Here is a 24,226-nt window from a genome sequence, read left to right as displayed (position 1 = left end):
CAATACAGTAAGAGTAAAAATTTTGAGGCCTTAGAACAAAGGAAGGAAGTCAATATGTGTATATGTATGTATTGACTAGATTAGAATGATGATATGGTTTTATTTGTAGATGTATTTTTTTGTTTTGTTTTCTTTTTTTGTATGTTCTGTTTTCCTTTTTTGTTTGTATAGTATTATTTTGGATTCAATGTTTGTAATTTTTGTTATGATTTTGCATTTAAAATAAAATAATTTTTTAAAAATCCTCGATTTCCAAGGCTAAGCCGAGAGTCTCGTTAAGCCCCATTAAGACCAGCAAGTTGATGAGGGCACAAAGTTTTGTGGGCTGAAGTCCATTTCATCAGCTACATCGTTGGTCTTCAGGGCAGCCACCAAACTTTCTTAGCTGGCTTGTGTTTTCCATCAACTGTTCCACAGTCTCCAGGGCAGGGCGAAAACGGTGCAGGTTCTCGGGAAGGAGCGCGCCGCGCCGTGGCGAAAGAAAAGCGCTCCGAAAGCTCAGTCTCACCCCCGCTACTCCTGGAGTGGCTTCCCGAAAAGCTTGTGCGCCTGCGCTCACCGCCCCCCAGCTTTCACGTGAAGAAGCGCGCGGCCAATCGGCAGCGGCGTCGGCACTCGCGTCAGCCTGCGCGCCGAGGAGAGGGGGAGTTTCCCGGAGAGATTCCATTTGGAACGTTGAGTGTTCGCAAGTTCCATCCGCGGAACGTCGGGGCTCCTCCTCGGGAACCGACGGCCCACCATGTGGCGGAGCAGCCGCTGCTTGCGGGCGCTGCTGAGGCTGAGGTCTTGGCAAGCCGCGGGAGGAGGAGGAAGCAGCGGGTTGCGTGAGGCGGCGGCTCCCCGTGTTCCGTCGTACGCGGGCTCGCTGGGGTTGCGGAGATTCAGCGCGGCGGGCAGCCCGGAGCTGCGGGATGCAGAGGTGGAGCACGGCTTGCAAGAAGACGGGGCAGCCGGGCAAGAGCAGCGCATTGGCTCCGGTGCCGGAGAGGCCGCGGGTGCGTCTGGTAAGTAGCGGGGTCGGGGCAGGCAGGTGGGCCTTGAAGAGCTGTAACCTCCTCGCGCGGTGGTGCAGGGTCAGGGAGCGAAAGGTCCCGGGATTCAGCCCCTGCAATCTCCAGGCAGAGCTCGGGAAAAACCTTGGAGCGCCGCTGCCTGTTCGTGTGGGCATCGGTGCGTTGGAAGCACGGCTAGTTTTGGCGGTGCAAGCTGTTCTCCTATGATCAAGGGCCAGAACGACTGGCCTTCTGAAGGGGCAACTCTACTAAGCTTTTCGACGTGCGATGCGGATGGGTCCTCCTTTCATAGAGTTGGAAGGGGACCTGAGGGACATCTAGTCCAACCCCTTGCAGTGCAGCATGATGCTGTTGCCCTAAGAAGAGTTTGTAGAAACTGCAGTGTGGACTTCCTGCTACATCACGGGTGGAGAACATGCATGGCCCTCCAGATGCTGTTGAGCTCCAACCCCATCAGCCCCAGCCAGTGGTCAGGCCTGATGGGAGTTGTAGTCCGAAAAGATCTGGAGGGACACTGTTCTAAAGCCTTTGATATCCACCCTTTTCGGGGAAGTGGTGGCTATGCTCCATTAATACCCCTAGAGACTATGCATATTTAATTTTATTGTAGGAATATATATATGTAAACCACAAGCTCATTAAAAAAATCAAGAGAACTACAGTAAATAGGTCAAAGCATGTAATATTTTCAAATGTTCTCCCCATAGCTAGTGCAGAAGGAGAGGCCAACGGCTTCCATACTTGTGTACAAGTAGAGGAGCCATGTCCAACTTGGTGCCCTCCAGACGTTGTGGACCACATCTAAAAGCCCCAGCCAGCAAGGCCAATGGCAAGGGAGGAGATGCTTTCCTCTGCCACCAGAGAGCAGATCCAAAAGCATCATAGCTCACCAGACTTCGCTTTCAAAAGGTCCTCCTCTTCAGTGAGCTTTCAGATCCTTGCAAGCTCAGGGGGCACTGAGTTTTAGCTGACACCCCAAAGGTGATGTATATTACCAGGACCTGTAGCTTGATCCACACTAGGTTTAGCGCCATTTCATGAAAAGCTGCTTTCCGTCTATTAAACCTCTGTTAGAATAGAAGCAAGTCAACCCAGATTTATTTGAAGGAAAGAGGGTAGTATACGTAACCTGGGACATTGGTCTAACAATGGAAGAGAAGGGACTGAGAGCAGGAGTGCAACTTGAGAGGGCAAATTCCATTCCAGAATAAAATTCAAAAAAGTTGTAATTTAAGCAATCACAAGTTTCAAGGGGTGGCGGGAAAGTTTAAACTGTGAAACAATAGCATGTCTCTTGCTTTCAGCCTGGGGTACCTTTGCCCACAGGCAATGAGGGATCTCAATTGCTTAGTTTCAGTAGTGAACCGTCAACTGCTCTTGTTGGTAACACACAACACATTGAGCTAAATTGTAAATAAAATCTTTTGGGGATTATTCATTATTTGGGTCACCTCACTGATTACCTCAATTAGTCCCTTCAGAATATTAAGCAGTTAACTCTTTCCAGAGATTTCTACATCCCCCCCCCCCCCGGATTTTTTATGCAGTTTGAAAGGATAAGGCAGGTGTGCTTGGCTGCTTTTCTCTTCTTCAAATGTGACTCATTTAAAAGTGATATGCAGTAAGAAAAATGGTATTTATGTGGTGTTCCCATGCAGCATTCCCTGTGTTCAGTATCTTGTTTAAACTGGGCCATAGCCACTGTGTGTGTATTTGTGTGTAGTATGAACGCACCATAATTGCATCCAGACAGAAAACATGCAGCATGTGTGAGATGCCACTTGTGAAAGTTTCTCTTACACACTGGTGTCAAATTTAAAAATTGCCACAGAATGGAAATGGGTTGGAGATTATAATTCAGTTTGAGTTTGGCAAACCAAATAGTGGAACGGCATATTCCAAAATCCTAGTCCAGAGTGAACAGAGGCGCTCTTTGTAAACCATAGTTTGCAAATAAGGAACTAACCCCAGGAATGCTTGCACCCCTTGCATTCCTGCAATAGTCTTTCTTTTTTTCTTTTCTACACTGTTTCATTTTTATCATTCTGTTGCCTCTTTCAGATCATGTCTCTTCAGTATTCAGCATCGACCACATGGTATCGCTTCTGAGACAAGAAAATGCCAAGGACATTTGCGTTATTGAGTTGCCTCCAGAACTGAAATACAGCCATTATTTTATAATTGTCAGTGGGACATCTCCCAGGCACCTCCATGCCATGGCTCAGTACCTGGTCAAAATGGTAAGTCAACTACTCTGCACTCTTCTTAGCTTGGAGAAGCTTATTAACAGTTATGGCTGGGTGTATACAAAGTATACTTGCAAATTTGCCCATTAGGGGGAAAATAGTAGATAATAAAATATAAGGCCCTGAGTATACCAAAGATTTCTGAATTACAAAGGAGATGAATTGGCTTCAACCAAGAGTGGGATTCCAGGAAAAAAGGTGCCCCAACAGGAAATTTGAGGAATATGGGAAAGGCTGGAGGAAAAGGCACGATTTATCCCATAGATGGGGGACCTCTGGTTCACCATGTTGCTGGACTGCAGCTCCTTGCCATAAGTGGCACCATGCTGCTCTCAAATAGTTACTTTTCAGGGCTAGCAAGGGAATGGCCAGGCAAGAGCTTTTTCCACCTACCTTTCCCCACCCTCCAGCCTTCATAAGGGAACTGTTTCCAGAGGAGGAGCTAGGAGAGGAATGGGACTCTATGCTGGCCATCAGGGAAGAGCTTGTTCCACCTGTCTTGACCTATCCTCCAGCCCTCGGAGCTTTCAGAAGGAAGTTGCTACCATGGCCATTCTGTGACTGTGTTTTGATGTAGTCTTCTCAGTTCAGGTCATGGGGGCGGCGAGCGTGAATTCAGCAGTGCTTGTTTTGTTTTTGCTTGTTAATGTTAATATTTTGTGGGTTATGAGTGTTGTAATGCTTTGCAAATTTTATAACATGACTTTTTGTGTGGTTGTGCTGTTTAATCTATTTTTTATGTTTTGTTAATAGTGTTTTGTAGAAGGTAGTTGTTTTATTATTTAATGTAGTTTATGTTGCAATTGTGATGTTCTACTATGTTCTTATTTATTGTATGTATGCCACTTTGTGACTTGTGAGAGTGAAAAGCAGCACAGAAATATAATAAATGAAATAAAATGGCAGAAGCCAAATAACCTAATAAAATAAACGATGCTTTTTATTATTTATACCCCGCTCATCTGGCTGGGTTACCCCAGCCACTCTAGGTGGCTTACAGCATATGTAAAAACATAGTAAAACATCAAACATTAAAACAATAATTGTGACATAGGTCTCGTTTACTGCCAATGTTGTATGAGGGCGATGTATAGCATACCACACTTGTGAGTGGCAGCAACCATTTAATGGGTTTAATAACTACAGGTCTCTTGCCCATGAATGTGACTTTTTACACTGACTTGTTTTCTGTTTCAGTACAAGCATTTGAGGACAGACTGGGATCCCCATGTTGTAATTGAAGGGAAAGATAGCGAAGATTGGATTTGCATAGATTTTGGTAAATCATTTTGTTTCTAGTAATGAAGAGTAAGACCGGAGCTTGAGAACGTCCTGGGTATAACTACAAACTATCAGAATGCATTTGGATAGAAGTGGCTTCTTGCACCCAAACATACAGTGGTGCATAATTTGTTAACACAGATATTAATACCCTGCTTTCTGACCCTAAAGAAGGCATGTGCCAGTTTTGCGAGTTGTTCTGGCTTGGATACTAAGTACTTAAATTCTGGTGCTGTAGCAGTGAACTACATTGCAGGATTGTTGTATACTACTGTCTCAACCCAGCCTATGTGCGGCTGAAAACATTTTAGCTCAGTGCCCAGTAGTATTCTGGGCTTTTGTAAAGTACTCAGAGCCTGAGCTGCAGTAAACACCCTTCCAAGCTGCATTGCTACAGATATGCTACATAAGCATGATACCTTCCCCTGAAGATCAAAAATATATCGGTTTACTTTAATGAGAATTAAAGCATTTAAATCCCTTTTCAGTAGGAGGGAAAAGTCTGTTTCCTGCCCTTATTTAAGGGGAAATGAATTCAAGGGGTGGCTTGATTCAATCTTAAACTATAGTTTGGAACTGTAGAGGAAGAGGACGTTGTGGCAGGATTCAGGTTCTTACACTCCCCTCTTCCCATTCCACCAGTCCTTGTGTGTTCATAGACTGAAAGCAGGCCAGTGTTGAGAGCTGGTATGGTCAGGCACCTGCCAAGGGCTCACATGCAGGGGGGCCGTTGACAATAACCTGCTGGATTTGTTCATTACAACCACCACCCAGGTCCATGGGGAGCAGGGATGAGCAAGCAAGTAACTGGGGGAGGAATACCAACAGCTGCCACTTTTGACAAGTTTCCTCTTAGCTTATGGACTAAACTGCTTTAAATTAAGTAAAATGGTTCTCGAGTTTACATGTAACAGGAAATTGTGATTTGGTTAAGTGGAAGATTTTATATTGCTCTTCTCGTGTGCAAAAGAGGGCAGGGAAAAGGGAGTTCTAACATCAGTTCATCCCCAATTACAGCAAGCCGGTGAGATGCTTAGCTGGTGGGTTGATTAGAAGTTTTAGTGGGGATATGTCCAACTCAAAACACACTTATCTGTAGGAGAACCATATAGACCAAATTCACTGTTGCTTACTGTGACTCTTCTCATCCTCACAGGTAATATTGTGATCCATTTCATGTTGCCAGAGACACGCGAAATCTATGAACTGGAAAAGCTGTGGACGCTCCGATCTTACGATGATCAGTTGGCACAGATACTGCCAGAATCCTTGCCTGATGATTTCATAATTGGGCTAACTCCTGAACAGCAGTGATTGGCCTCCCAAGTAGGGGAAAGAACAGGTCTGCACGAAATACACCGCACAGCTGAGACTTGGGTGTCAGTTCTTGGGAAATGCAGCAGGAAGAGAGGACAGAAGCCTCAACTGGAGACTTTGGTGGCAAACAGAATCATACAGAATACTCCTCAAGTGAATTTGTGGCATATAAAAAAGGAAACTTGGTTTATGTTGTGGGTATAAAGCAGAGATCGACTTCTGAGAGCCTAGTCATAATTCCCCACCCCATCCCCGAATCTGGGTCTTTCTTACCAGTAGCTGCTGGTGGAACAAAAGTTGGTTGCTGTACAGTCATTCTAAAATGGTTTCAGAGTTTTATTCATTAACCTGGGCATGCTGTTCCATGTTGCCTATTGCTATAGGTCAGGCACTGGCAAACCTGGCCCTCCAGATGTTTTGGACTACAATTCCCACCATCCCTGACCACTGTCCCTGTTAGCTAGGGATCATGGGAGTTGTAGGCCAAAACATCTGGAGGGCTGCAGGTTAGGGAAGCCTGTCCTAGCCAGTATGAGTACAGGCTTTCAGACTAACATAAGAGCTAGTTTCCTCCTCTGCCATCACTTTAAATGGAAACGTGGAAAATTCAAGAAAGCATAAATGCCTCTATATTTTGAATATAAGCAGTATATACAATAGATGAAACAAATTAAAGGTAACTTGGAAGAAAACATTCTAGGATAGTGAATTTAAATTCATGATGAATAAAGGCTTGTTTGAAAGAGTGGACAACCGGGTTTTAAGCAATAAAACCTTGCTTCATTTCATCTATGGCAGGAAGGAAGAATGGACTGATCTAACGTCACAGAGTTGCTACAAATACAACTTAGATTCATTGCTTTCTCTGCACAGAAAGACTAATTTCCAGGCACACTGGTGAAGTCCTCCATTCCATTCTAGAAAAATGTGGCAAACATTAATTTCATTAAAACAGTCAAAAGAAATGAACACAGCTATTATTGCATGTAAGTGAAATGACTGTCGCAAGAAAAAGTGCTCATAAAGCAATTGGAACTTTAAAATTGAAGTTGAGTTCTTGACAATTAAGGCTTGCAACCAATGTAACCTCTCCTTCCATCTCAGCACTATGATGGCTAGGACTCCCCCTGCACGCAGAAATGTATATTTGGCAATGTGCACTACTGACATGTAACCCATGGAGGGTTAAGGCAACACTTGGAAGTGGTCCTTAGGTAGCCACCACCACCCAAGAGTGCGGACCATTAGACTATAGAGTGCAGACCCTAAAGTGGCATTTGTTACCAAGAACTGATTTTGGTGGGTGGGTGTCATTATCTATTCTAGCTTTTTAAAGGATCACTAACTCAAAAATCAGTATGCAGCAACATGCAGACATATTGCAGTAGTTCTGTCCTCTCATTACTGGTTTGCATGTTTCTGTTCATTAAACATTTGAAATACATCAATTTAATGCTTTGAAATATTTTACTTTGTCATGAGAGAATGGGTCCTGTTCTCTCTCCCCCATCCCTCCCCGCTCTGATTTCTACCATTGGACTGGGGACTTTGTTTTTCATTTCTACACCATTGCTGCTGTCGGCTAAGTGCAAGTTGTCCCTGCATGGGATACTTTACATACTACTTTCAAGGAAGTGCAAGGTGTGCTGTAAATTATCTTTCAGAGAAATATAACATTAGGAGAGAGTTAAAAGCAAGCAAGCATTTTACAGCCTTACTTTGTATCTTGTTAATGAGGTGGCACATGATATGAAACAAGTTTACATTGGGATAGAACTACCATTGTCTTCTAGATGTTGACATGCTATTGGTCTAAATAATTGCATTCTGATGCTTGACACTTATTTGAACAGTGGCACTTAGCATATAAATTTGGCGTTTGTTGTTTTTACTGCCCCACAGCACACTGATGACTGCAGGAAACCCTGTGCATGCAAGTAAATTGCAGCTGTCTCCATGTGCACCATTATACTGCATGTCATCGGCCATTAAAAATCAGTTCCTTCTTGTCATAGGCCACTGGAAGAGGACTCATCCCCATTATCTTACGACTGCTAAGTTTTAAGCTTATATTGAAGGTCTTGTACATGGAGAGTATTGGGTTGGTGGGCAGTTTGAGCTGCTTTCTTCAAGTCCAAATCCCCTAAGCAAATTTCAGAAGCTTGCAGTTATTCAGTGGTAACCAAGGTAGGCAAGGATGCCATAACACAGAACAACCAGTGCCTTTTCTGCAAGGTTGCAAAATAAGGCTAAGATCTCATTTCAACAACAAATCATTTAACTGCCATGTTGTGGAAGAAGGGAACACAAAAGCAGTCACATATGTCTGATAATAGGAGTTAAACTCTTTATTCCATTCAGAGGCATCTGGCAAGTGAAGCTGCATTGGGGGCACATTACAGAGGAGAAATGATCAATACTTTTGTGAATACTGAAGTCATTTACAGAATCACTTCCTACCTATCTCCAAGTACTCCAAATTACCAAGTCTCAATTGAAAGTAAAAGACATGATTTTACCATTCTAAAGCCTAGAAGTTTAAGAAAAATTACAATATTTAAACCAGCAGATGTAAATGCAGCACTTATTTTGCAAAATAAAACTGTTATGGAAAAACAAGTCAATCTTTCCCCAATATTAAGAAAAGGATATTGAATTCAGACAACAAAAATTCACACTATGACCTTCTCTCAATTCTTCAGTAATTGTAAATTCATTGTAAGAAAAGTCTCCTAAAGATTAGGTTAAGTACTGTCCAAAATAGAAAAGAAACTTTCATTTTTCCCTTCTGCTAAACTACAACAAAGATTTGTGTTTTTTAAACCAATTAGTAAAGAAAAGATCCAGTAAAAAAAAAAGAGAGAGAGAGAGATCATTTTTCAAAAGTTATCTAACCTGTACAACAACGATCTTTGGGAAAATGATCTATTCTATGAAGAAATGCCTCTATTTTAATATCAATCTAAGAGGTAGATCAACAAAATGGTGAAACAAACTTTTTTTTTGTTTTTGCTAATTGTGCCCCTCAACTCAGTGCAGCGTAGCAGTTCCAATCCTCTCATGCACAGAAACATCACAAACAAAAGGGTCCGAGGTAATAGCAAGGCTCGTGTACACGGGCAGGCGCGTACGCACACAGCAGTCTTTATGCACCATGTGTTGCCACATTGTTAAAACTGAGGTAGACTGAAGTTTATTGTAGAAACTCGAATGCATATTACCACAATCATGATTCAAATTACATTCTGAAATCAAAAATAAATTTGGTAAATTTCCTGCGATCCCTGCCTTTTGATAAGTTTTCTTCCTCCTTTTTTGTGGTCAGTTGCAGAATGTGCATAAATCTTGCTGTTATCTTATTTCATTAGCCAAGCCTGAGGTTGTATTCTTTTTATTTTATTTTATTTTTAAAAAAACCTTCGAAGTGGCTTAGTGTGGCCCTTAGTAGCGGCTGGATATGTAAACTTAGCCTTTCAATACCTTTAAATGAGATCAAACAGCGTTCCGATTCCTCCTCCTCCCCCCACCCAATATTATGGTAACTGAAAATGGTACGGAGCTATCTGCTGGAGGTGCAGAGAATCCACACCTCTAAACTGCTCCAGCAGATAAAGAATCCTACCAAACTGAAGATGAAGCTTGCTCTCTGAAACAGAACTGGCGAAGTACAAATGGGCTGCAAATGTTTAGGTGTAGCGTTAGTAGGTAGGTTGTGATGGTCAAAGGCACAAAGGGTTCATGCATTCAATCAAGTACAAAAAGGAAAAAAACACGTCCAGTCTCCAAAAGACCTTCTAAAATTTACCCCCAAGCCCCAGCCTCTTGCCATCACTTCCTTGTTCTGTTCCCAACAAAAGTACCATCAAAAACTTTTTCATCCCATCGTAAAAGAAAAAAATAACGGCATTGCTGCTATCAGAATGTTGGCGTTTGTTTAAGTATCGTTTGAACATTCACTGATTCCCTACCCACCCCCACCCCAAATGATTGTGTTGACACCCTCAGATATAATCAAAGACTCTATTTTTCCATCTCACTCCTGTCAGCCAGCAGTTAGAAGCAATCTACTATATTTCTTTCCCTTCCCCCGCTCAATAAACTCTGTAGTAGTGCTCCTGACTATTGGCTGATCAAATTTTTCTTTTTTTAAAAAAATAAAACGCTTAAGAACTATTAGCTTTATAAAGTATACAAAATACCAAAAAGGAAAAAAAAAAGGAAAAAAGAAGAAGCAAAAAAAGGAACAATTTCTTATTTGAGGTATTAAATGCCTGAGGTAGTTTAGTAAAATGCATATTTATCTTTTCATGCCCTGGCCAACACCAATGAACACTTCCCTTAGTTTATACATGGCAGTGTTATGTAAAAATGCAACCAAATGTTTAAAAGAAATGCCACTTGGTTAACATTGGGAGTAACACGTAACCTCGTTGTCAATGCCCTTGTTCTAAACCCCGCCCTCCCTCCCCAAACCCCACCCTCCAATTGTCTTTTCTTCTTTTACAAATGGACCTAGAAGAGCAATGCCTTTTCTTGTTAAATCAGTGGAACTCAAAAGAGAAAGCTTCATTAAACCAAGTTCTAAAATTGCTGGGGAATAGCAAGAACAATAAAAGAAGACTAACAAGTTTATGTTAAACTGTGAGGAATAGAACAAAAGGGAAGTGAAGGGGTCCTTAAGTTTAAAGCTGGGTTTCAAAAGTAAGAGAGCCTAAAGAATACATTCTCAGAGACAGCATGCCAACTGTGGCCTGGTCCTCAAACAAGTGACTGGCTTTGTGAAACATCTGCATATCATTCCAACAGGTGCCCAGAACCTGTCCGTTACAGTCTCTCTCTTTGGTCTGGCATCTGTCTCCGAAGGGTCTTTTCCTAAACCTTTATTTCCGTCTCTGCTGTGGCTGTCCACTCTGCGCTGTTTTTTGTTGCTGCTGCTGCCTTCTTACCTGAGCCAGAATTTCCTGAATTTTTCGCTGGGCAAGCTGCAGAGAGTTAACAAAATTCCAACCATCACTTGTCATGTTAGGTTAACTTTTGTACCGCTTGCTTTCTCATCTCTTTTTCTCCTCCCCCCCTCCCATTATGTTATTCAAATGCATTTGCGACTGTAAATACCTTCAAAATAAAGAAGACTGCAATTATAACTGTGCACAGCAGATAGCACATTTGGTCCCTGAAAAATGCTGCTACAATGATTAAACCATTAAAATGTTCTCTCTCAACAGCAAATTAAGTATACCAGTACATATATAAAACCAGCCACATAAAAATCATTAACTTATACAGAACCAAATGTGTAAAAATGAGTTTCTGCTGCTCACCAAAAGACAGCAAGCAAGGGGACAGGACAGAATCCCACAATTTAAAATAATCCAGTATTTACTGATAGTTGAACTAGTAACAATATTTCCCCCTTGTTTTCTTGTCAGGACTACAAAGGTAATGGTGACATTTCAATGGGTTCAAGGGGAAATTTCATGCCAGCTCATTTTTAAGTAAATTTCTATTCTCATCTTTGGGGTACATCACTGAAAAAAATCGAAGGTCTCTGTTTACACCTACCTGGCATGCATAGAAATGGCCAGTAATTTTCACAACCACCTGATCATTTTCATCTGGTGTCTGGTCACGTGGAACTACAACTTCGGCACTTGTCAAATTCTGAAGCTCATTTACCTGTGTAAAACAAATTGTACAATCACTGCACTGCTGTACCATGTTTTATAATATAAATTGGGGTTGCTGTTTTTTTTAAAAAAGTAATTGGTTTATTAGTCAACTTTTCGTCAGCTACTTGCCGTTTTGCCTCCTTTACCAATAACTCTACCAGCAGCATAGGATGGCACTTTTATATGAGCTTCAAGTTTCACTTCTTCCTTAGGTCCAAAGAAATTTTCCTCCTTAAGTTTCCCATAGATTCTTCCTTGGGCCTTTAAAATAAAATATATGCCAATCAAATCAGTCTGCCACTAAATTCAGCCCTACATACCAACCCCATGAAGCTACAGAAAAGATTACATTTCCTTTCTAATTCCATGTTATCAGCAATAGGCATAATGGTAGAAACAAATCTGAATATTATGTTCAAAAAAATTAAATTACAGTTTTTGATAAATTCATACAATCATTTTACATTTTGGCACCTGACACAAATGACATCAGGATGAGAATGTACAAGCTTCTGGGGGTGACTAGAAGAAGGTGGAAGTAACTATTAGGAGAAAGAAAAAGAAAACCCGTAAACCACACCAGGAGCATTGCATTTGCAGTTATGGAAGCTCAGTGCAGAGAGACATGGAAGCACTGTTTCTGCGAAGGAGCAATTTGAACTGAGGACTGCAAATAACACTACCATGATTTTGCTGATTGGCTGCATTTAAAACAGTCGCCACAGTTTCTTCTACCTACATTTAAAAATGTTAACAGGTGTACGCTTTTATGCTTAACATGATGGCAGAAAGTAAGGAGGAATTAAAGAATCTTTTAATGAGGGTGAAAGAGGAGAGCGCAAAATATGGTCTGAAACTCAACATCAAAAAAACTAAGATCATGGCCACTGGTCCCATCACCTCCTGGCAAACAGAAGGGGAAGAAATGGAGACAGTGAGAGATTTTACTTTCTTGGGCTCCACGATCACTGCAGATGGTGACAGCAGTCACAAAATTAAAAGACGCCTTCTTCTTGGAAGAAAAGCAATGGACAAACCTAGACAGCATCTTAAAAAGCAGAGCCATCACCTTGCCGACAAAGGTCTGTATAGTTAAAGCTATGGTTTTCCTACTAGTGATGTGTGGAAGTGAGAGCTGGACCATAAAGAAGGCTGATCGCCGAAGAATTGATGCTTTTGAATTATGGTGCTGGAGGAGACTCCTGAGAGTCCCATGGACTGCAATAAGATCAAACCTATCCATTCTTATGGAAATCACCCCTGAGTGCTCACTGGAAGGACAGATCCTGAAGCTGAGGCTCCAATACTTTGGCCACCTCATAAGAAGAGAAGACTCCCTGGAAAAGACCCTGATGTTGGGAAAGATTGAGGGCCCAAGGAGAAGGGGACGACAGGACGAGATGGTTGGACAGTGTTCTTGAAGCTACCAACATGAGTCTGACCAAAATGTGGGAGGTAGTGGAAGAGAAGAGTGCCTGGCATGCTCTGGTCCATGGGGTCACGAAGAGTTGGACACGACTAAACAACTAAACAACAAATGGAACATCACACATAAGCAACTTACTCAATTAACGAGGCAGAAGGATTTTCACCTTCTCTTGACTATGCATGTTTTGTCTTAAAACTATTAATGAAAGTCAAGAAAGCACAAGAGCCAAATAGTTGCTGAACACTATACCTTGAACTGTGCCTCTGGTGGTCCAGTGATTATCACCATTCTTAGCTTTGCATCTGGTCCTTCAGCAGGTGCAATCTAGAAAAGAAGTGACAGATTAGGAACTTCTTGGATGCCCTCTCCTCACTACTCAATGAGATGAATAATAGGGTGGTGTTGTTTTTAAATGAAAACCACCACCATCTTGCTGTTCCGGTACAAACGCACTGGCAACATTAAGCATGGATATTAGTGTTAATGTTTTCCTACAAATTGTGAACCCTTATATGAGGGTACAAATCCACTGGTGATTGCTTTTAAAAAGGGAAATAATGTGCTCCTGATGTCAGTCAATCTTACTACTCCATCCATGTATTTGTGATTATAGGCTAAGCCATACCACTTTCCTAAAAAATGGAGCTGGATAAAGCTGAGAGGTGAGATCATGGAAAATTTCAGTAGTGCCAGCAGAATTGGGGGGTGGAGCAGGAAGAGAGAGACAGGGAGAATGATGTATGAAGAGGTAAGATCACTAGTCAGATACACTGTATGACACAATCACTGAAAAAGTCCTTTGAACAGTAACAGAGAAAAATTCTAACCAATAACCTCTTATCCCCACTTCAAAACAAGAAAGGTGAATGCAAGTCCTACCCACATACCCTCTGCTATGTTGGATCAACCATCAAGGCATACTCAGAATTGTTGATAATGAACTGTATTTATAGCACAATACTATACTTGCCCATGCAAAAGTAAACTCCACTGATTTCAACAAGACTTACACCCAGGTAATAAGGGTTGCAGCCTTAATTCTAGAGAGTGGCTTTTCCAAACTGTAATCACCTCTCAGGCGAACTATACGTCGTCTTATTTTGAACTAAAAACATTTGAAGCAACATGAAACCCCCAACAGTTAAATTGCTTTCATGTTTGTTAACGAAAATCTCATTTTCAGCTCTGTACATTATGGCAAAATAAGCTTCAATTAAAAAACATGGCCCAAAGGTCTAACCATCTTAAAGAACAAAAAGTCAAGCCCACCAAGGTGGCAGGTTTGTTTTTTACAGCTTATATTTCACCCCTCAAAGAACTTCTAGAAACATGTTTGCAATTATCTTGTCTCTGAAGGAGAGAGTACCATTTACTGCTTTACAGTCAAAGCAGGGTGTCTAAGGTAGACGCAGAAACAGAGCAAACTTGCAGAAACTTGCTGACAGTTATAAAGATTGGGGATATTCGAAGTTGATCAGTTTAATATTACCTTAATAGATGCACCTGCAAAACGAGAAAGTTGTTTGATGTGTTGCCCCTGCTTGCCAATAATGGCACCCACTGCCAAGGCTGGGATGAACAGATGAACAGTCTCAGACTCTGGCTGTTGCTGGAATAGGTAAGTGGGGGGAAAGGTCAGGCAATGAACCATCTGAACGGTAGCAATCAAGCTGTAGTTGCCAACCGAAAGCAAACAGATACGCCTTATTTCCAACCACCATGTGTGGCTGAGTAGCCATTTTCTAACAACGAAGAAATTCATTCTACTTGAAAGATTAAATCCACCAGGTTTCTAAATATGCAACTCTAGATTTTTGTGTTTTAAGAACTACTCACAAGAGGTTTGGAACAAACATAACGTAGCAAAAAAATTGCATTACATGATCAGCGGCAAACTTTAAGGTTACAACCAGATGTCAAGGAAATAAACTACTATCTGACTTTTAAAAGACTTCTGAAAGCAGCCCTATATAGGAAAGTTTTTAATGTCTGATATTTTACTCTGTTTGATGTTTAAATTTATTGGAAGCTGCCCAGAGTAGCTGGGGCAACCCTGTCGGTAGGGTGGCGTATAAATAAAAATGTTTTATTATTACTAATGAAGTCTCTTGCGTGCAGCACCTGGATTCTCTTGGCAGCAATCCCATAACATTAAAAAAGGACTTCATTGTTGTATATCTGTCTATCTTTTGTTTTGTTTAGCCATTTAGTCGTGTCCGACTCTTCGTGACCCCATGGACTGATTTATAAAGAATAACTGGTTGATTAAGGTGTTCTGCTATTTAATACATAATGATTTACAATGTCTGACATATTGGGTTGACATCTTTCTGTTAATACACAATTCCATTATTACCTCTATTGAAAAGCCATATGTAGCACAAAACAAATTGTTTTCCCAGTCATTTATTGTAAGAGATATCCCTCTGCACTCAGTTACTATGTCCAATACATCCTGAAGTAAATCTTATAAAATGAGTTCATTATCTTTACCGAAGTCAGATTATGCAGACGTATTATGCTTCAGCTATATTTAAAAACAGAAAACCAAAGCACACAAAGAAAATCCAGGGAACAAAACCAAACATGAACTTCTTGGTGGTGACAGAACTTAGAGCACTAGTGTAGGCTCTGATTCACGTATTGAAAGCAGTACAAACAATATTGCAAGTAAACACATATAAAATAATCAGTTATGTTAAGCATAGCTAAAAGAATTTCACAATTTGTTAGCTCCAAAGGTTCCTGTGGAGGAATAAAAGCTTTGGATCAAACACCACACGCTTCCCTGTCATATATGTCACCATATGCATACTTATGCACTAGTGGAAACTTTTTGGTCTAAGCTCCTCCAATAGCCAATTCTAATAGTGAGTGCCAATAGGACTGAAGCAAAAATGAGACAACTGCTGGGGGCAGGGGAGAAGAACTATCACAATAGGCCCAGACCACCCATTAATAGCTCAGCTTGTTTGATATTATGTGATGTTGACTGTCATTGTAAAAGAAAAGCTTCCGGAGAGATTACAGTGCGGACTAATATGCCTTCCAGGACATGCAAATTTCTAGATGCCTAAGCTACAGTTAATACTTGTCTGCACAGCATTTTGAGTGGCAACATGAACACTGTCCTGAAAATCACCCCTCTTTTGAGTGACCATTTGTGCCCCCAGGGTGATTTCTGGGTTAACATTTCTCAGAGGTTTTCAGGATGGTGGTGGCTTTCCTTCAAAATACCTTCTAGGGCTGAGATGGGGATGGTTTATATTTAAACAAGATGGGGCATTTGTATCTCCTCTTTTTAAAGAAAAATATCACACACCATCTCCTTCCAAGCCTCTGCGATGTATTCCACTTCCAGGATTCCAGACCCAGAATTTCCATGGAATCATGACCCAGAAGTGGAATGTGGTTTGGAGGGGGCTGGCATGCAACACTTTGTTTGAGCTGGGGGGCAGGGAAAAGCTTCCTCCCTTGTCTTAGTAATTACTATGGCAAGCTACACCTAACACTTCAAAACTTTTCCCCTTTCCCCCTATATTTTGGCACATTTCTATTTTGCCCCTCATTCCCATGAATGGACAAAATCAGGTACGCTGAAATTATCTGCATAGTTCTAGACAACATCTTTAGATGGCTCCCTCTTCTGCCTCGCTCCAGTTTTCTTCTTTTCTTAAATGTGCCTGTCATCTTTTGGCAAGCTCACTAGAACACAGTCTAGCTGGAACCAGCCTCTTATGTCAAAGGCAGGAGTTGTTTTGGGAGTGAGCACTGAGACTTTGCCTCCTATGGTATGAAATTGGAGACTCCCTTTCCAGCCCAGAGGACAGGCCCTCTTCCCATGCCGGTTGCTGTCCTCCCATCAAAGCGACTTTAGAAAGGATGTCTTTGGGGAATAAACTCAATGCCCCAATTAGCTTCTCTTCTGTACTGCCAATGATATTAGTAGTTCCATCCCTTTCTGTTACCTCACACCACCATGTAGTGTGCTCTAATGTAACTTTTGAGGTGTTTTAATTATTTCACTGTACACCAACAACGGATGTACGGAAGAACACAGGGCTTCTCTCTGCATTGTTTATCTTCCCTCCTCTATTATAGAATCCATGTTGCTGTTGCATTAAAGTTTCAATTAAGTGGCCTAAAAATAAATAAATATGTTGCTCTTATAATATCTGAATTTTCTTGTTTCTAGTGTATTTTTGGATTATGTAAGCTGATGGTTGGAATGGCTATGCCCAAAAGGCGGCCTATAATCGCATGTATGAGCGGTTTATAAAAATATTAATATCAGTAAACCACGGTGGTAGGATGTACTCTTAATTGCCTGCAAAGGCATGACAGAATAGAAAAGTTTTCAGCAGGCGTTGGCACAGAAGGTATCTGCTGAATCTCTATTGGCAGAGTATTTCACAGACCTGGGCTGATGACATTAAAGGCTCGGTTTCTCATTATCAAATGAACCTCACCAAGTCGGGGAAAGACCATTGACACTCCTGCAGATGATCTCCATGATCCAGCTGGGATATCAGGGCTCTGGCAGTCCCTGAGCTATCCTGATCCTAAGTTTATCAGAGCTTTGTAAATTAATACAGGAACTTTGAACCTGGGCTTGGTAGTAGATGGGCAGCTGTTTTAACAATCGTGTCACATTTTCTTGACCAGAGGCTCCCATCAGCAATCTGGTTGTTGCATTCTGCACCAGCTGGAACTTACAAACCAGCCCCAGATAGAGTGCATTAAAGTAATCCAGCCTTCAGATTACTAACACCTGGACTAAAGTGGTCAGGCTGGTATGAAGCTGGTAAAAGGCACTCCTAGCCAAAGAGGACACTGAGGCCTCTAGTGAGAAAGATGTACCCAGGAGTACCTGAAAGTGATGCACTTGTTCCTTCAGAGGGAATGCAACCCCATTCACAAGGGGCAGATTGCCAATTTCCCAAACATGCAAATGTGTCAATGCTGTCCAAAGACTTGGCTAATTCTGTTAATGGTGCTTTAGTTATTCACTTCCCCTTACTACTCCCTATTGTGTTTCATTTACACATTACTTAATACACTGCACACTAGAGGGATGTGCAGTCCTGTATCATTTGCCTTGCTTAACGAGATGCATAGGGAAAGGAATCACATACACCAACCTCAGGATTCAACACTAATGTCTGATCCATGGGGTACATGGCTGGACATGCCCTTATCATGCAAAAATACAAAAGGTGAGTCACCTACATATGATGTCTGTTACAATAATTTTCATTCCTTCTTGTTTGTATACTGCTCAACGGAATCTTGGATCAGAACACATGGTGAGGTACAACCTAGCTCCCTGTTACAATCTAATGATAAGCCCAATTCTCACCTATAGGTACTAGTGATTCAAAACATGAAGAGATCTATAACCAAGTGCCTGCAATAAAGGAAGATATATAATTACCCCAAATGGAGGATATGAAGAGGCAGCAGCAGCTGAAGCAACACCTACTGTGGGAGGTGGTATCCCTGAAGAAGAAGGTGGGAAGAGACCCAAGGCATTCAGATTTAATCCTGGAATTAAATGTGCTTGAAGCTGCAATGATACAGGAGATGATTAGCCACTCCCTCTTAATAACGTGCTCTTGCTCAAATTTCAAAATGTTTTAACTCAGAGACATTCAATTTGGCAAACAACAAGTGTCAAAATCCTGTATCATTTTTTAAATGTTCAACGTGAAGTAGGGCAGATGTCACTATTCTGCTAGAAGCAATTGTACTTTGACTCTATGAACCACTGTGTTAGCCAAAAAAAGAGGTTTAAATAAAATGCACCTTATGGTGCTATGGCAGGATTGCAAGTCAGATTAAGCAATCACTGTGAAATGCATGCAGCACGGCCAATAACAAACTCATATTAATTCAACAAATGTAATGAAACATTTCCCAGAAGCACCCTACAACAGTATGGTGGCCCCATACTGTTGGACTCTGACACTCATCAACCCAAGCAAATGCAGCAAATGGCCAGGGATGATGGGTTTGATGTGTGTGTGTACTGAACTAGACTGGTTTTCCATCTGAAGGGACAAACATATGCATCAGTCTCTCTCTTTATGAAGCTGATGGTTGGGTATCAGCCTGCATGCTTTCCTCCACTGAAGTAAAAAAGATACAATATATTTATTGGGAGGAAATCAAATAAATGACTAACTTACTCGCCTCCCAACCCCCAAATTAGAAATCAACTTACATTCATAGCAGCTATATCATTTTCATACGACTCCCTGATTTTCTTCATTATTTCTTCCTCAGCCTTGGCACATGTTTCAATACTGCCTTTAACTGTAATGGTCCTTTCTGGATTATAGAGCGTCAAGTCCTGTAATCTACAAAACAGAAAGCAGTCAACTGCTATGCATGTAATGGTTTGTATTTAAAGCTGAAACAGAAAGTAATTATACCTTGAAAACTTCAGAAATGCACTCTGTGGAATGTGCACAACCGAATTATCCTAGCTGCTGAAGCCCCAGGGAGAGGTAGTCCCTGAAACTGTTGCTTGTGAGATCCCATGGCCAAGACTGCCTGCAAGCCAGCACTCCTTCAGACATTATAGCTGGGCCTTACCAAACTACTAGTTGTTGGAGCAGGCACAGCCTCCTTCAAGAACCACATTTGGCCGAGCAACACGCCAAGTAAGCAGAACTAGATGGCTCAAAGAAGGAGCCTTCTCCTGTGCAGCAATCTAATGGGAATAATCTGCCTGCCTACTTTTCTATACCTGCCCTGCTGAGGTGTCTCTAATAAGGCAGCAAAACATACATACATATATACATACATACATACATACATACAAGCATACAAAAAACCACCCATGGATTGCAAGCAGATATACTGTTCAGATTTAAAGGGGCACTTTCCCCATCTCCACTCAGAAAAGAATTGAAAAAGGCACTCCTGTCTATTCCCTTCCTTGAATTTCAGCCAAAGAAAATGGAGAAGAGCTTAAATAACAGTTAAATGGTTGAAAGGAGGATGAAAAGTGTGTATTTTTGTTTCGAGGGGGTGGAATGAAATGGCAGATGCAACAAAATGGTGGTGGAAATGGGCACTAAAATGGTGGGTGGACACCAGGAATAAAAGTATATTACTATTACACACACATCACAGACAAAGCCGAGGCAGACAGAGGAAGAAAACACAAGTTGAAACGATGGAGGCACAAGATAGAAAGTACGTTGAGAATAACTAGTCCGAGGAGAACATACAAGAGGCAACAGCAACCATGCCTGAATTCAATGGAGGCAGGAAGCAAATCACAGCATCATGGCAGCATCAACCTACTTCCAAAGCGTTTGTTCCTGCCTTGACCATAAGGTGGAGTCCGGCTAGCCAAAGAGAAATAGCTGAGCCAAGAATCCTTCTAGCCCCAGGAGGCGAGGAAGGAGTCCGAGCTTTCAGTCTTTGCTAGTTTAAAGATACCCATATGTATGTTAAATGACACTCACTTCTCAAATCAGTTTACTGTTTAGCGAAGAACACATTGTTGCATACAAGTACATCAAACACACAACATAATTTGTTGTGATTTGTGTCTTAGTGTTGCACAATGATTTGCATTTTTGTTTAAGATATATGTGTTAAATTCAATTTGCTACAGATGAAAAGGACTTCACAGTTCATTTCATTTGTATTGCTACCAGCCATAAACTTGGCAAACAGCAACAAAAATCCAACAAAACGTATATAGTTCAGACAGAAATGAAATGTATCTAATTCATAAACATTTGTTAACAATCTTCGACCGCAAGACACCAAGATAAAATTACCTTTCCTGTCCTATAAAGCAAAAGGCTCCAAATCACATCACCTGGCACCCCATTTTCCCAAGCGTATTGTCAATTATTAAAACAGAACTGACCCAAGGGATATTTCAACTACAGCAGAACAGTACAATAAATTTATAGGATGTGACCTGGTAAACTTTTTGGGGGTATTTCCCATAAAGCAGTGACAGCCAAACTTGGCCCTCCAGCTGTTTTGGAACTACAATTCCCATCATCCCTGACCACTGGTCCTGTTAGCTAGGGATGATGGGAATTGTAGTCCCAAAACAGCTGGAGGGCCAAGTTTGGCCATCACTGCCGTAAAGCAAAAGCTTTAAGATTCCCACATAGTAGGAAAATCCCTGCCCGAAAAAAGTAAGGATGCTCTTATTTGCTGATGCAATGGTCAAAATGCATTATTGCCTGACCTCCACAGAAGCAGGGCTTTAAAGCAATTAAAGCAACCTTTCAAGACACTAGAATGGAGGGCTGGACTCACTGAACAGTGCTACTTCTCTCCAGAGACAAGTCCTATGAAAATATTTCTTGTATCAACTAGCATCTCCAAAAAGGAAAACACGGGAGAAAAATGTGGAGAGAACAGTGGGGACAAAAGACGTGTTCTCCCCAAAGACTCCTGAGGAAGGCTGGCTTGAGCTCCAGGTGGTACCACAGTCAAGGAAATAAGAGCAGCAAACCAAAAGCCCCTAGCGGTCGCTGGGAAACGTTTCACAAGAACAACAAGCTAAGATGAGTGATCAAGCTGCCCTTCTGTCTTCTGAAGGTATTCTGTTCTCTTTCCAAGGAGAATCCAAGTAAAGGCACCAGATCCAGATCACTCTACAAGCATGCAAAACATGCGAATTGTTCTCCCAAGGACTGGGATAAAAAGCAGGAGACACAAAGCTATTGAGAAACACAGATATCCTACATGAATGACAGGCAGATCTGTCTGTGTAGAAAACACAAAGATCTTGCAGAATTGACAAGACGCAGGGATTGTTTGAGCAAAGTCACTGCAGCCTGGAACAAAACTTCTGAGGATTGTCAGCTTCCAAGGACAATGGGCATATGGGTGAGAGTGACAGGTGCAACCTCCATGAAAGAAGTCTGTGGACAGTAAGCAAGGCAGAAAAAGGGACCCCCCTTCTGCGAAACTGAAGATATTCCTTATTCATATTTTAGTAGCTGCCTAGCGTCAAGAGAACCAGTCCGTGGAGAAGGATGTTTAGAAGGCCCATTGATAACTTCCAATGGTCAGTAAGATTTCATTGTATAACCTTCTCCCCAGGGGATACTACTATTGCTCCTTTGGGTCTCAACAGATCTGATCCCTGTTGGGGCTCTTGTACCATTCCTGTGAATTCCAAGACTCTTAAACACCTTTATTAAGACAGACCACAAGTTCTGAAACCCTATTTAAACAGTGGCCCTGGCCCCAAACTTATTTTGGACTAGATCTGGGGTGGTGGTTCCCAAGTCAGGTCAACCTGATGCCCTCTGGATCAGTGCCATGGGGCAGATTGGGGGCGGTGGTGGTTGTGCCTAAATAGATATTTTTTATGACAGTGTTTGTAGACAAGGGAACCCAAAGGACGTAACATACGAAATATGTAAAACACGCAAATAAAAATTACTATAAACACACACACAAAAGGATGCAACATACTGAAGACAACTAGTAAGTAATTTCTATGCACAGCCAAATATATTTACTGGAATTAGCAATGCTTTCAACACAGGGACACTAGCTTTCAGGAAACCTCCCTGGTCATTAAACTGGTTCTGATAAAAACACCATTTAAAGTTGCCAGGTCATCATATGGCTTCCTAGAAAAGGTTTCATCCTATCCTCAGTAAAAAGTGGATTTGGTTGTTGATTTATGGACCTGTTAAATTTGTATTAGCTGTGGCTGAAACTTGGGGAGGAAGCTCTTAAAAAGTGATAGCACTTTTAAAAAACTAAGATATACCATTTAGCAAGAATTGAATACTTACGGGGATATTGTGATCTTAGTGTCTGTATCCTGCTCGATTTTCTTCAGATTCCTTCCTTCTTTGCCAATGAGGCGGCCAACAAAATTGTTATGTGCTAGTATCTTCAAGGGAATTTCTTCTGTACTGTAAGCAGTCCAGAGAATTGCATGAACTCAAGAGTCACATAATTCACTATCAGTAACAAATCAAAAAGTTGAGTCATTCTCCAATGACTCAGGGCTCAGACAGTTAACCATGTAATCAGGAGACTCTTAAACTGTCATGATAAATTCCTCTAAGTCAAGAAAAAACCTGCTTGATTTCCTCAAGTGTAATTAATTGTTCTGCTTAATCCATAGGAATAACTAATGGAAAAGGCTGTTTTACAGAAGGAACTTTTCTGCCATTTCCATGACCCTTGAGCGGGATTCCTTCACACCTATTAGACGCAGATTCCTTCCATCTCTGGGTAGAAAACAGAGCAGGCTGCATCTGTTACACTTCATGTATTCTCAATTACCAAAGAAAGCTCAGTCTTCTTTTCTACCCAACAGCCACAGGCATTCTTGGACACCAGTTTGAGGGTGGGGTGAGAGGAAGAGGAGAATGAGTTTGTCAACAGCCGTAATGGCATTTGCTGCTTTAGTTTCAACTCGATACAAACATAGCTTAAGCAAGAACTCAGGTGCATTCCCCTCTTCCAGCTTACAAGTGAAGAAAAACAGGCATGAAGTGTGGGAAGAGAGAAGGCTGCCCTTCTCCCATAGGTTTCTTTCACAAAGGATATTTGTCTTTCATTTGCTGCATGTTAGGTTTGAATACCATAACAATTACTTCTGCTACTCGTTATCCGGCTTTTCAGACATTATTTACCTAACCTTTGCTAGGTGGCCTGGGAATGGCTCACTATGGAAGCCTGTATGCCTGGTTCAGGAGTATCATTCCTTACCATCAAATGTCAGGAATTTATCTGAAATGTAAGCTACCACCCATCCTCTTACATTTTCTTTTAATTGCACAAAAAGGTGCTGAAAGGTGTAACAAACAAAAACCTCTTACTTTTCTGCTTCAGAATTGCTCACCAGTTGTCTTCTGCTATTTTATAATTATATTACACATAAACATAGCACAAGGATCAAGACCTGACATTCCTATGGGTTCACTTTTCAGTTCCATTCTTACAAACTGTCATTTATCTACTTCAGACGGACTACTAAAAAACCCAATGACCTCTTAATAAAAACATTCTTTACTCACAATTTAGTATCTTGCGCTTCCTTCTGCATTATCTCCATGATAATTTTACAAGCGGTTGAGCACCCTTCTGGAGTAGAATGGATCGTAATTGGTTTTTCAGCGGCCCCTGCATTTTCTTTACGATGAATATCAATTCTGAAAAGAAAGAAAAAGTAGTAAAAATTGTGCATTCAGTCTTGAGAGAGCAGTATTGAGTTCTGCTTTGGTAGATAAAATTGCCTATGAACTTTTGGGCCTTGAT

General features: G+C 41.4%; 2 protein-coding genes across 3 annotated transcripts in view; one reads left to right on the top strand and one right to left on the bottom strand.

The window, feature by feature from the left end:
- Positions 1-627: 627 nt before the first annotated feature.
- On the top strand, positions 628-6,019 carry MALSU1 (mitochondrial assembly of ribosomal large subunit 1). Its single transcript, XM_083405208.1, has 4 exons — positions 628-1,004; positions 3,075-3,253; positions 4,457-4,538; positions 5,697-6,019. Exons 1-4 carry the CDS (start codon positions 740-742, stop codon positions 5,852-5,854), a joined length of 684 nt encoding a protein of 227 aa, XP_083261334.1. The 5' UTR covers positions 628-739; the 3' UTR covers positions 5,855-6,019.
- Positions 6,020-8,187: 2,168 nt separating this feature from the next.
- IGF2BP3 (insulin like growth factor 2 mRNA binding protein 3) overlaps positions 8,188-24,226 on the bottom strand; it is a 64,869-nt gene continuing 48,830 nt past the window's right edge. The window contains exons 7-15 of one of the 2 annotated variants that reach the window (XM_083404963.1): positions 23,986-24,120; positions 22,750-22,872; positions 19,179-19,314; positions 18,438-18,521; positions 14,445-14,564; positions 13,205-13,279; positions 11,656-11,787; positions 11,420-11,533; positions 8,188-10,839 (exon numbers count right to left, since the gene is read on the bottom strand). In XM_083404963.1, coding sequence (XP_083261089.1) covers positions 10,738-10,839; positions 11,420-11,533; positions 11,656-11,787; positions 13,205-13,279; positions 14,445-14,564; positions 18,438-18,521; positions 19,179-19,314; positions 22,750-22,872; positions 23,986-24,120 — 1,021 coding nt within the window. In that variant the 3' untranslated portion in view covers positions 8,188-10,737. Of the gene's footprint in view, positions 10,840-11,419; positions 11,534-11,655; positions 11,788-13,204; positions 13,280-14,444; positions 14,565-18,389; positions 18,522-19,178; positions 19,315-22,749; positions 22,873-23,985; positions 24,121-24,226 lie in introns of both variants that reach the window. The other variant, XM_083404962.1, reaches the window with a different exon arrangement.

Source organism: Podarcis tiliguerta (assembly GCF_965153285.1).
Source record: "Podarcis tiliguerta genome assembly, chromosome: 12".
Lineage (NCBI taxonomy): Eukaryota > Metazoa > Chordata > Lepidosauria > Squamata > Lacertidae > Podarcis > Podarcis tiliguerta.
This window is presented reverse-complemented; position numbering and strand designations above follow the sequence as displayed.

Bases quoted from the DNA above. Each gene is read 5' to 3' on its own strand.
- MALSU1 (XM_083405208.1), top strand. From the start codon at position 740: ATGTGGCGGAGCAGCCGCTGCTTGCGGGCGCTGCTGAGGCTGAGGTCT. The intron at 1,005-3,074 runs GTAAGTAGCGGG...TGCCTCTTTCAG, and splicing joins AGAGGCCGCGGGTGCGTCTG to ATCATGTCTCTTCAGTATTC. The intron at 3,254-4,456 runs GTAAGTCAACTA...TTTCTGTTTCAG, and splicing joins CTCAGTACCTGGTCAAAATG to TACAAGCATTTGAGGACAGA.